Source organism: Schistocerca nitens, chromosome 4, assembly GCF_023898315.1.
Source record: "Schistocerca nitens isolate TAMUIC-IGC-003100 chromosome 4, iqSchNite1.1, whole genome shotgun sequence".
In the NCBI taxonomy this organism is placed as follows: domain Eukaryota; kingdom Metazoa; phylum Arthropoda; class Insecta; order Orthoptera; family Acrididae; genus Schistocerca; species Schistocerca nitens.
In genome coordinates, this window is record NC_064617.1 from 376,310,170 (window position 1) to 376,322,544 (window position 12,375).

The 12,375-nt window shown below is 40.8% G+C and overlaps 1 protein-coding gene across 3 annotated transcripts in view; it reads right to left on the reverse strand.

The window, feature by feature from the left end:
* Window positions 1–4,413: 4,413 nt before the first annotated feature.
* Window positions 4,414–12,375, reverse strand: part of LOC126253137 (uncharacterized) — an 87,815-nt gene continuing 79,853 nt past the window's right edge. For all 3 annotated transcript variants that reach the window (XR_007545906.1, XM_049954281.1, XM_049954280.1), the window contains one exon: window positions 4,414–4,581. Coding sequence is in view for 2 of the 3 variants with exons in the window: in XM_049954281.1 (XP_049810238.1) it covers window positions 4,557–4,581 (25 nt within the window). In the remaining variant the exon portion in view is untranslated. The remainder of the gene's footprint in view (window positions 4,582–12,375) is intronic.

Consider the following 12,375-nt stretch of genomic DNA (forward strand, 5'->3'; position numbering starts at 1 on the left):
TATCGTCTCTTGACCTTTACCTGTGGGAGACCGTAAATAATGAAGTTTGTCAACAGAAGCCAGCTACAATAAACGAGCTGGAGAAGTCATCAAGGCCTCCTATGAGGCTATCACGCAGGCTACGTTGACAGCCACAGTTCGGCCAACAGTTCAGTGGCATCGACATTGTTTGACTGCTAATGGGGGTCACTTTGAACAGATAAAATAACCTTCAACCCGTGCAGCAATTGTAACGGTGTGTCATTTTGTTCCATATTGACCACCAAAGAGTGTCTACATTTTTCTAGACCGCTCTGTATTAACCCATCTGTGAGAAAATACCTGTATTTTTGGAAAATTGCTGCACGATAAAATTCTTTCTTTACTCGTGAAGTTTGCTGGAGAAAGACAGCAGGTATCAGAAGACGTGGTGTGTCCAGGAGTCCCGAAGTCATCGCAGTCACACTATCAGACAAAACTAAATCTGGTGCTTTCAATGAACTAATTTTGTTTCTGAGCATAAAACATTGTAAATTGCAGGCTACACGTGAAAGGATCTTCTTTAATTGATAATGTCGGTCATAAGACAGTTTTCAAACTATAAAGATGTGCCATGAAGTCTATAATTTATCTTTCTTTTGCATTATCATTTCTAATGTATATATTCATAATAAGTTTGTCATACATTAAAGTGGATATCTCTATGAAATTTTCTGCTTCTACATAATGTAATATTATGTGTTTACGAGAGTTCGAGGAAATGCCAGTTCGTTTATACGATTTTCAGTGGGCATTTTACACAATTTCTGTCTCCTGTTTGCTGTATTTTCAAGCAGTAGATCATTCTTTGTGCAGGATTGTCTCTTGTCTGAACTCAAGGTCAGGTGTTCGTCGCTGTGTTGGTATTGTCAAAAATCATCGTAGCTTCTGCAATAGGTATTATTTTTCTATATTTACTTTTTTCTTAGAGGCTACAATGCGAAACCAGGCCAGAGTTTTCTCACACAGAAGGAACGTAGTAGCCCGGCAGTAGTTTTAATTTTCCATTCTCTATTACGGAACGCTTTTACTTTCTGAGTCTCCTTCCAAAGGTGGTGTTCTTGCTGCACTACAGTGTTGTGTGGATCTGTTTGATGCGGGAAATACAGAGGACATCTTGGGCGAGTTGTTTGTTTAGGATTTATTTCCTTCTTTCTATCTATGCAGCAAACACGTATTCATTTACTTATTTATCGTTGTTTTATTAGGTGGTTATGGTTTTGAACCATCGCCGGTCATGGGATGCTTTGTTTGAGAGCCGTGTGGCTGAAATGGAGAAAGAGATGGGGATATTTTAATGTCACGCATATTTGCAGTCAGCGTCGTCTCTCAGTGACTGTGTCATAGATACAGCCACAATCTACACCACTGTCTTCAGAATGATGACTCGATTTTGGACCTAGATTTTTCTAACTGTTAATCATGTTTTGTAAAAATTGAGAAAGAAAAAGTATCAATTTCTTTGTTATAAATGTTTGACTGTATGGTTCGTGTTTAGTGAACATGTGACACGTGTATTACGACTGTAAAATACCAGGATTTACGTTAAACAATTGCCTAATTTTTTTTAAAGGACTGATCGTAGTAGTATGAATGCTTGCGTGTAATGGACGGAGACGGATAATGCATAAATTCACAAATTTTTCGATTTTATGTGTGTTGACCTCCCTTGCAGGCAAATAATGCATGCTGGAGTGGGATTCCAATGGTGACTTTCAATTGAAAAAGTGATTGTCACATGATCCGAATCTACAGTATGGCAATATTTATCTCTATAAAGCTGTTTTTATTTGAGACACAACCACTTTTCCCTGCTCAATGGTAATAGGCTTCGGCCTTCCGTGCTATCTTGACTGCTACAAGAGGAAAAATAAAAAGTTTAAAATAAGTAAAAATATATTTTCACTAGGACTCCTTGTGAACTAAGAAGAGTGGTATTAAGATATATGTGGATCCTAGCTGTGGGCGGCATTTGGCGAACAAATGTTTATGCGTTATCCGACTAAACGTAATACCAAAAATCAGGGAATTACATAGATACAACTAAACGCACCTTTCTTTCCTTAATTTTTTGCATTACATCCGCACGTCCTCAGTAAGACAATCTTAGCCGGTATTAAAACATAAAATTTGACAAATATTATAATAATATTTCAGCCACTTATTTGTAAAATGTAAAAAATAAGAATAGAGTACACGCCGTTGACTCAGTAAAATCATATTCAAAGCAAAGTAAGGTCATTGCAATAAAAGAAACAAAAGAGCAATCCTAAGGGTACAAATTTCCGACAGCTTAGACGGAATGTCTTTTTTCCAAATATATTTGTCTCTCACACCAGGCCATAGAATTTTTCTCAGTCGCTGAGTCTCTAGAGCATGTCCCATGAAATTAATAAAAGTAAGTGAATTTAACTCACAATAAGTCACATAGCTTTACCAGAACAATTTTTGTCGACAGTGAATGAAAGCTTTATTATGGAAGCAACCTTCATCTTGTGCCCAAACCACTACCCCATACCCCTCAACCAGGGGATAGTCTAGTAATATAACCAGCAGAGTTAGTCTGAAGTTTCGAAATGCAGAACGACATTGACATGGAAATTATCGTAAATTCGTTATCAACATGACTTTTATGGTAGTATCCCTCTTTACTTACGATGTAACGTCTCTCTGCGTCAATACGTAAATTGCTCATAGTGCACAGTTTGTCAGCTGATTGATTTCTGCTTGAAACACTTGCTGTACCCTTCATTTAACTCTCGTGTGTGTGTGTGTGTGTGTGTGTGTGTGTGTGTGTGTGTGTGTGTGTGTGTGTGTGTGTGTTTGTGTTTGTGTGAGTGAGAGAGAGAGAGAGAGAGAGAGAGAGTTTTTGCGTATTTTGTGTTTTCTGATGACGCCACGATGTATTCATTGTCTATTGTCTCGAAGATTTCCGAGGTGGAATACACAGAAGGTGTCTTTCATAGGAAGTTCCCATCATAGTTAACCATTGCCAATGCTAGAGCCGTAGGCAGGTTCTGTTTCACTACTTCGAAGTATCTACCCTGCGCTGTGATGGTGTTATCGCTCGCATAAACATAGTACTTTGCCATTCCACTGATAACTTTGACATTTTCTTGGGAACAATGTAACAATGGCAAAAGAACATTGGGCTGTAGACACCATCCATCTATAAGCGTGGTGCTCTTTTCTCTGGGAAGGCTGAGGTACAATATTCAAATCTATACAAAGATTCAAATTAGAGGTGTCAGGTAGAAATTCTTTGTCAAGTGACCACGTTTCCACGACAGGTAGCGATCTATCGTATCTCAAATAGCTCATCAAAAACAATGCCATTGATATTCCTTCCCCAAAGTACACTCATTGTGCTGAAATAAAGCCAATATTTTTTTCCCATCAGAATCACTTCCCAGGTCTAAAACCGGATTCCGTTGGGATGAATTCTTCATTGATGATGTGTGGGATTCCATATGTTCAAAAGTCACACAGTTCTTGACAGAAGTACACTGAATCGTCTTCCTGCTCTCTTTCCTTCACTAATGTAACGACCAGTCTCTTTGGCTTGAAGGCAATTGTTATATGTAGTAACATGGTTCGCGTGACCTGAGCAACACGACTGGCTGGGTCGTCGAAATATCATGCTGAAAAACTGAATCAATAACTTGCCTGAACATCCGAAAGCACACCAGTAGTAATGGTATAATTTAAGCCATGTCTTTGACACCAAAATGACAGAGTGAAGGACATGGAGACAAGATCTTTCCATTTTTACCGCATGTACGTTCCTAACAATGTGGTAATGAATCGAGCTGACACAAGTTAAAGTATATAAGTAATAAATATATTAGTTTATTTTCTTGCATGAAAAACACACGTTATATACGGAAACAGATCACTGCAATATTGAACACTTTCTTCTACAGATGCATTCCAAAATAGTTGAAAGGAGTTTTGCGTATATCTGTTTCACAGGAGATATAGTCACGTATTAAAGCAGTAACCTATATTATAACAGTGAACTCACGTTCCACAATGTAAATACATGGAATTTTTTAACAGCAGTAGCGATGATAATATTCTGTGATCTTAACACTGTGAGCAGAATACCAACAGTTTTAGTAGATAATATACTGGTGCATATTTATTAGTGAGAGTTATCCCGAGTTACTGGGATGTTAACTGAGAATAGACGTAAATTGAAATTAAATCAAACAAGAAGCCTACAGAATCCTTACGCACCACAAATGAGACATCGATCTCTGTGAAATCTTGCCAAACCTTACGTTGACTCGGGAAGAAAATCTTTGAAGGAGCGATCTACAACAACATGTATAATAATATATACTATTATTGTCACTTTAGAAACAGAATTTAAAAAAGTCAATCAACATAATATGTGTTTCTATTAGTATTTATTAAAACATCGACAAAGACTAATGACAGCGTTACATAGTTTTCTTAAAAGCTACGTAAATTAATTTTCCATTAAGTTTACGGATGAGATATCTAACAGCACACCTCCAAACTCCATGTAGGTTCTACCGCCTTGGCTTGGCGCTGTTCCTGCAAAAGAGAATAACACATAGCATAAGAACATTAATTCATTTCTTTATCCCACGCACGCACACACTCACTCACATACACGAGAGCGCGGGGACAAGAGCACACACAAACCAATACACAAACACAAAAAACTAACAAAAAGGCATATATTCTCTGAAGGGCAAAACATAATGATTACTAAATAAATTTTTATTTGTTGGACAACCGCAACTTTTTTTCAACATTTTCATGGCAGACAAATCCGCCACGATTGTAAAATGCTTTTACTGAGCGAAGTCTTACACGACAGAAGTCACTGAACACTACCACGGTCCTCTTGCCGTAACCACACCGGTCACAGCCTGCTGTATCTGCATTCGACTGCATGCATTCCCGGTGGCAATTTTCGGACAAGAGGCTGTTTCCCAGGGCGCTCTTCATAGTCGGGATTATTTCCAGCCACAATTTGCGATGCTATTATGACAGAGCAACTACGGTAGACTTTGCCTACTAGTTGTTCGGGCATGGACATGACGTCCTACTGCTGCTAGATTTCAGATGCACCTGATGGTGGGGCTAAGACCCAGAAACCATGGTAGTGTTTAGCGACTTCTGTCGTGCAAGACTTCGGTCAATAATAGCAGTTTGCAACTGTGGCGGATTGGGTTACCAGGAACATTATGACCACTGCCCACAAAAAGCCTGAGGGTACGTCAAGCGGTAAGGAAAATAAGCCTATAAGTGGAGCAGAGCCTAGTGCTCATACAAACGGGGAAATTTGAGCAACTTTGACGAAGTGCGGATTGTTATGGCCCGGAGACTGCGAACGAGCATAATGAAAATGGCGAAGCTGATCAGCTGTAGTGAGCATCTATGGAAAATGGTAGAAGGACGGTGATACTGCAAGTAGCAGACAAGATGTTGGGCGACCACACCTCATAACGAAACGTGGAGGCCGGATACTTGCCACGCTATGAAGCAAGATGGGCGGAGATTTGTAGTGGATCTGACGGTTCGGTGTTGATCCAACGTCAAAGGCAATTACTATTAAAGTTATCATGGAATCTTCGAGACCGGACAGTGGATCAATGGAAATGTGTCACCTGTTGGAATGAATCGCGTTTTTTATTATAGTAGGACGATGGCCGTGTCCGGATATGCCGTAATCCAGCGAACGGATCTCAAAATACGCACCTCACTAGGGGGCATTCATTTGGACTTCCATGAAACCTGTGGTAGTAATCGAAGGCACCAAGACAGCTGTCGACTACATGAACATTATTGCGGACCACCTGCATGCTTTCTTGCCTGATGTCTTCCCCGCCGGCGATGGCATCTTCTAACAGGATAACTGCAGTGCAACAGAGCCAGCGATTTGAGGAACTTCACAGCGAACTCGCGTTGTGGCACCTCATTCGAGGTGATCACAGTCCAGCACCTCGCTGTTCAGCTGGACGCCTGTGTTGGTAGTACTGACATACTCGTTCCACAATTGGGGTGCTCGAAGGTGTGTGCCCTCTGGGGCCTCCGACGCCTAAAAGAAGACCATAAACAGCAACGAAGGACCTTTAATGCGGAATTGTTTGCGCGTTACGAGACTGATCGTAAATTTTTTTGTAAACATCGTCACAGACGGTGAACTATCGGTTCATCACTGCGAATCGGAAGCAAAATGTCAATCCACGGAGTAGCGCCAAACTACCTTTCCTCCGGAGAAAAAGTTCAAAGTCTCACCTGCAGCCGATAAGTCATGATGACGCTATTCTGGGACTTTGAAAGTATTATTCTGTTTCATATCCTCCCTCCTGGTGCAATAATCAATTCTGAAGCGTATTATGCTACACTCAGGTAACTATCCAGTCGACTTCAGCGTGCAAAAATGCAAACGAACTTCTCCATGACAACGCAAGGCTTCACAAGTCTACACACCCGATAGGGTCTCATAAAACTTCATCCTCATCCATCCTTCAATCCCAATCTCACATCTTCCGACTTCAGTCTGTATGGCCCAATGAAGGATGTACTTTGCGGAAAGCAGTTCAAAAAATTGTTCAAATGGCTCTGAGCACTATGGGACTTAACATCTGAGGTCATCAGTCCCCTAGACTTAGAACTACTTAAACCTAACTAACCTAAGGACATCACACACATCCATACCCGAGGCAGGATTCGAACCTGCGACAGTTGCAGCAGCGCAGTTCCGGACTGAAACGCCTAGAACCGCTCGACCACAACGGCCGGCCGGAAAGTAGTACGTGGATGTTGGCTAGGTTATTGATACAGCAAGACGTCGGCTCCGATTGTGACCAGTAGAGTGGTATTGTGAGGTTATTTAGGCCCTCCCAGTAAAGTGGAGTATGACGGTCGCATTGAACGTAGATTACGTTGAAAGATTGGGTTTTGTAGCCAAAAGAATGGGGAATAATTTGATGTTTTGGAATCCTGTATAAAATCAGCCTGCTTTCAGAAAAAAATGTGTTGCATTACTTATTGAATGCACTCGTAATTTCTGCTGCTTCAGTGACAGTTACTGAAGCAGTAGAAGTCATTTCATAAATAAATGTCTATTTTTATGAAAGCGGCAATTTGTTCAGATGCACGCATTCTCGACAACCTTTGTAATTACTTCGCGACGTTATGCGTATGCATATCGGAAAAAGCTTAGTCATCTCCAAGACATATGACGCTAATGCCGTGTACCATTGTCTCCAGCCTTGATAATGACCTCAAACTGGCGAGAAAGAGAGCCCAGAAATTTCTTCGTGTGTGTCTTATCCATCTAAAGCTAGTCATTGGTGATCAAGTCCCCTACAGCCATGAAATCGTAGGAGCGTTGATTGCTACAATTCACCCGCTGATTACAGCAGCCACAAAAATGGTGAATGGAATTATTTAGCTGACCAGTGGAAGTTCTGTATAATGCCTGTGTGCTCGTCAGATTAGGAATGCATGAGTGCAATTCCCTGAATACGGCTGTTGTCTTCTTGAATAATAAGAATGTGCACAGCATGCTCATAATGAAGATGTAGAAGAAAGGCATCACTAGATCGCCCACAACGTTGAAATAAGTGTCATGCTCATCTGAATGAGTGGACTCAAGTCATCGTACAAAAAACCACCAAAACAATACCTGGACTATACCTCCAATCTCTGTGGGTTAAACTCCTCATTCCACAGATGGTACGTTAGAATGTCTGTATCAATTGAAGAATGCAACATTTTGCATCTTGTCTAATCACACAATCCGCCTCCAATCAGCTAGTGTCCAGGTTTTGTGTTGCAGCTACGGTCGCAGGTTCGAATCCTGCCTCGGGCATGGATGTGTGTGATGTCCTTAGGTTAGTTAGGTTTAAGTAGTTCTAAGTTCTAGGGGACTGATGACCACAGATGTTAAGTCCCATAGTGCTCAGAGCCATCTGAACCATTTTTTTGTTGTTGCAAATTTAAGTGCCACTATGAATGGTCTTTTTTCAAGGTACCCGACGCCTAGTGTCCATCGCATGCACTTCCCTTCGCAATGTTTGCCCGAAAAGTGATTGAGATGAACCTGCATTCAAAGACAGCCGTGGTTCTTGTCGGGTTTGAAATCGATTATCATAAAAAAACGCGAGTTTCGTCTTCCGCCGATGTCGATTTGAATCTTTTTTACGACTGAAAGAACAGCCATCGCATATAGGGGAATAATTGAGACGAGCAGGCCAGTGATCCCTTCAGTGCAGACGCACACCAGGGTCAAAGTCTTACGAGAATCGGCGAAATGCTGGGAGCATAATGGGCAAGGGGCACTACATTATTAGTGTGTGCATAAGTTGAGAATTTGGGTCTGAAGGGAGGGCAATGATCACTATCCGAGGATGGCTGGTCAGAGAATCTGCCTACTACGCAGTAGACACGGTTTCGAATCCCGGTCCGGCATAAATTTTCAGCTTTCCTCTTGATTTCAATCAATGCCCGCTCACAGCCAATGCCTGTAATTCCTTACTGTCTTACCGTTCTCAGTGCTGATAGTCATGGACATACAAATGCACCGTCGTTAGAGAGTAAAACTAGGTTTAAACGACAAGAAGAGCAGACGTTAATCGTGAACCTTCCTTATCAAAATAACGGCAACGGTGCACTTTAGTTATTGAACCTATACTGTACAAAAGGACTGTGGAAGGCCTTATTTAGTAACTGCATTCATCACATAATGAATGAACTATGAGAAACTGGAAACATTTGTTCCCCCGGGATTAGACCAGCGACCAATTGTTACCCGTGTAGTTGACGAAAGATCTGTAGCTACGACATGTAACACTATGTGCAGCTATCGAATGATAAGTAGTGTGCAAACTATATCCGTTGCTTGGCAAAGCGGCAACACTAGGGTCTCAATGGAAATAACCATAAACGTTTGATTTCATTAAGGCAATGCTAAATGTTTATAAGCAAGAATTGGACACGTTCATTCGACCAGCCCATTAGAATTTTGACATATTACCTATTGCCATTTGTTGCTACTAAATTAGAGACATATTCGGTCTAAAAAATCGATTTGCTAGTACTAAGTTTTGGAAATATGAACATATGTACAAATTTACTGTGATAGAAAAATTTAACTAACTGCGTTACAGCTGGCTCGGCGTCCTTCAGTTTAGTTGAACCAATAGTACGTATAAATCTTTAGTTTTACCTCGGCTAAGTTTATCGCTATATGAGAAATATGGAAGAAGGAAAAAGAAACGATGAACCCCACAACATAATACAGGGTGTCTCAAAAGGTATACCACAACTTCAGATCCAGACTAATTAAGATATTCACGCCATGTTTGGCTTATCTGACAGATAAACTCACAAACGTTTGTCCTGAGTGAAGCATTATGACAGTTCAAAAAAGATTCACTGTGTGGAATGGTTTATTCAGACAAAATCGGACACACAAGTTGAATGAAACATCCAAAGTGTAGGAAGCAACCACCCTCGCAGACGTCGGTACACCGGTAGTACAGAAATTTTATGTAGACAGGAGGCGTTACTGTGAAGCATCGTAATGGACGAACTGGAACAAGCGAAGCCGACACAGAATGGATACGGCTGACCATTCAACGCTCACCGCAAGACGCCTGTTCGGAGAGCGTCGCAACAGCTGCGTATCCCTAGAACGACCGTGCACAGTGTCCTTCGGAAACGTTTAGAGGTGTATCCATACCGATTGCAACTGTTGCACGCAGTGAAATCAGACGACAAGTCACAACGTAAGCTATTCGCTGCGGACGTCCTTTAAAGTTGAGAGGCGGAAGGAAATTTTCTATACAACCTTGCATTTTCTGACGAAGCAACATTCCACGTGTTTGACAAGGTAAACAAACACAATGTACACATAGGGGCACAACCAGTCCTCATACTGTGACGGAAAAGGTACGTGATACCCGAAAGCCAATGTGTTGTGTTTGATGGTTGATCGCATTATTGTACCATTCCTTTCTTAGAAAAAAAGAAGTCTAATAGTTACCTTGACATGCAGTAGCTGTTTAGACCGCCAAGACACAGACGTTTGCCAACAAGATGATGCACCATCACAATGGGTTCAGACTGTGCGAGATGTTCTAGAATAGTTGATTCTGGATCGCTGGATTGGCAGGGTGGATCAATTCCCTGGACCTCTAGATCGCCTGACATTGAACCGAAGGGGTTCTTTCTGTGAGGATGTGCGAAGGACAGAGCCTACCAAACGCCTGTCAACCATATTAATGATTTAAAGAACCTAATCGTTCCTGTCATGGCCACAGTTGAAGCGGATATGTTGCGCTGAGTGTGAATAGATCTTGAATACAGACTGGATATTGTGCGTACCAGTGAAGGCGCACATGTCAAAATCAACTGAATACCACATGTGTCACATAAGCTACACAAGAAGTAAATATCTTAATTAGTTTGATTGCTGTAACATGCTAAAGTTGCACTATACCTTTTCAGAAACACTGTAATATTTAATTTTGCGAGCTTCAAAATATTTTCTTGATCATGGACGAGGGAATTCCAGAGAAATGCGAACACAGAGATATATGTATTGCAGAGTTTTCCAGAGAATTGCGGATTCACCTTAGGCATGTAGTTTGAGCATTCATCCCTCAGGACAATGGACGATCTTTCTCGAACTGGCGGTGTCCGCAAATTTCTGTTTTCAAGCCGTTATGCCCACATCTTTTCCGACACCATCATTATATGAGGGGCCTCCTCCACGCATTCAGTATTTATTAACACCTAGCAACCTGCCCCGACTTCGCACGGGTAGCAGTAAGTACCTACGGCCGAACTACTTACTTATAACATGTAGTGATACAAACAAACCTTCGTCTGGGCTCACTTGTTTATTAGTAAACACCATATCAAAATCCCTACAGTAGTTCCTAATATATGCTCAAACATATAGACAGAAATAGCATTGGGAGGCGATTTTAATTTAGGATATGGTTTGGTACTATGTCGTCAGCCGTTGAATATACTGATACCACCATCACACCATGAGTGGCTATGTGAGTATTTTCATTTGGAGACGCGATTTCAAGAAGCACAGGCGTGGAATAACAATTATGCGTTAGTTGCTACATCATCAATATTTACTGTCAAAAACACAATAACAAAACAGCAGATACGCGAGGGATTGAGAAAAAAAGAACGACACACCCCATGCTAATTTGCGCACTGAATTTGATGTCCAAAATTATTAATGATGTCAAGGACAGATTTGAGAAAGAAAACATGTTAATTCCAGAGGAAACTGCAGTTGAAGAAAGGTTATGAGTAAGTGAATTTTCTGGCGACAGGAAGTTTATTCGAGCGATTAAATGACACAAGTTCACTGTTACCAGTCACCGTTTTATTTATTTCCACGACGCGTTTCGAAGGTTTAAACCTCCATCATCAGGTGGATTTACATTAGTAAGTATTACATTTGTGTGTGTGTTGTGTTACGATTTTTGGAGGAACTTGTGGCACTGCCTAGTGGAGAAACGAGACACTATTTCAGAATATGGTTTAGTATTACTTTGGACGAAAAATTAAACTGCTATCTAATGGTAAACATTAAATAAGTAAACTACAGTACCTTCAGTGATCACAGATTCCTTTTGCTGTCGTAACACATCACATGTATACTGCCACATTTGTAAACAAATATGGCGTCTGGAATCACCTGGGTGCAAGGTTCGTATAGCAGAAGTGAAGACATAATCGCAAAGTGCAAAGAATATACATCATAACAATATTATTACAGAATAATCGCTTTAAGCATTTGGCGGTGTTTGTTTGAGGTGTCAAATATATGTGTGTGTACTTCAGGTGGTATATAAATCCAATTCTGACAAGTTAAAACAGCAAACATTCGTGCTCGTTTATACAATCAGGTGAAATGTTAAAATGGCTTAAACTTCATACTTATTGATAACAATTAGGTGAAATGTTACAGACTATAATTACAATGATCATATTGCCTACAACAGTAAAATCATACATACATTACACTCTTTGATTGGAGTTAATAAACAGATGTGAAGTGAGGGGCTGGAGGCAGAAGGAGAGGTAGAGAGAGAGAAAAAGTGTGTGTGTGTGTGTGTGTGTGAGTGAGTGAGTGAAAGGGAGAGGGAGAGGGAGAGAGAGGAGAGAGAGAGAGAGAGGGAGAGGGAGAGAGGAAAGAGTGATTATATGAGAGGAAACATTTACATGGCAAGGAGTCTTAAGATTGCATGTTGCATATATTAGCAGCCTAAAGGTTGGGGTAATACATTCGTTAATGCTATAAAATATGCAGATAGATATACATTATGTCTTCACTTC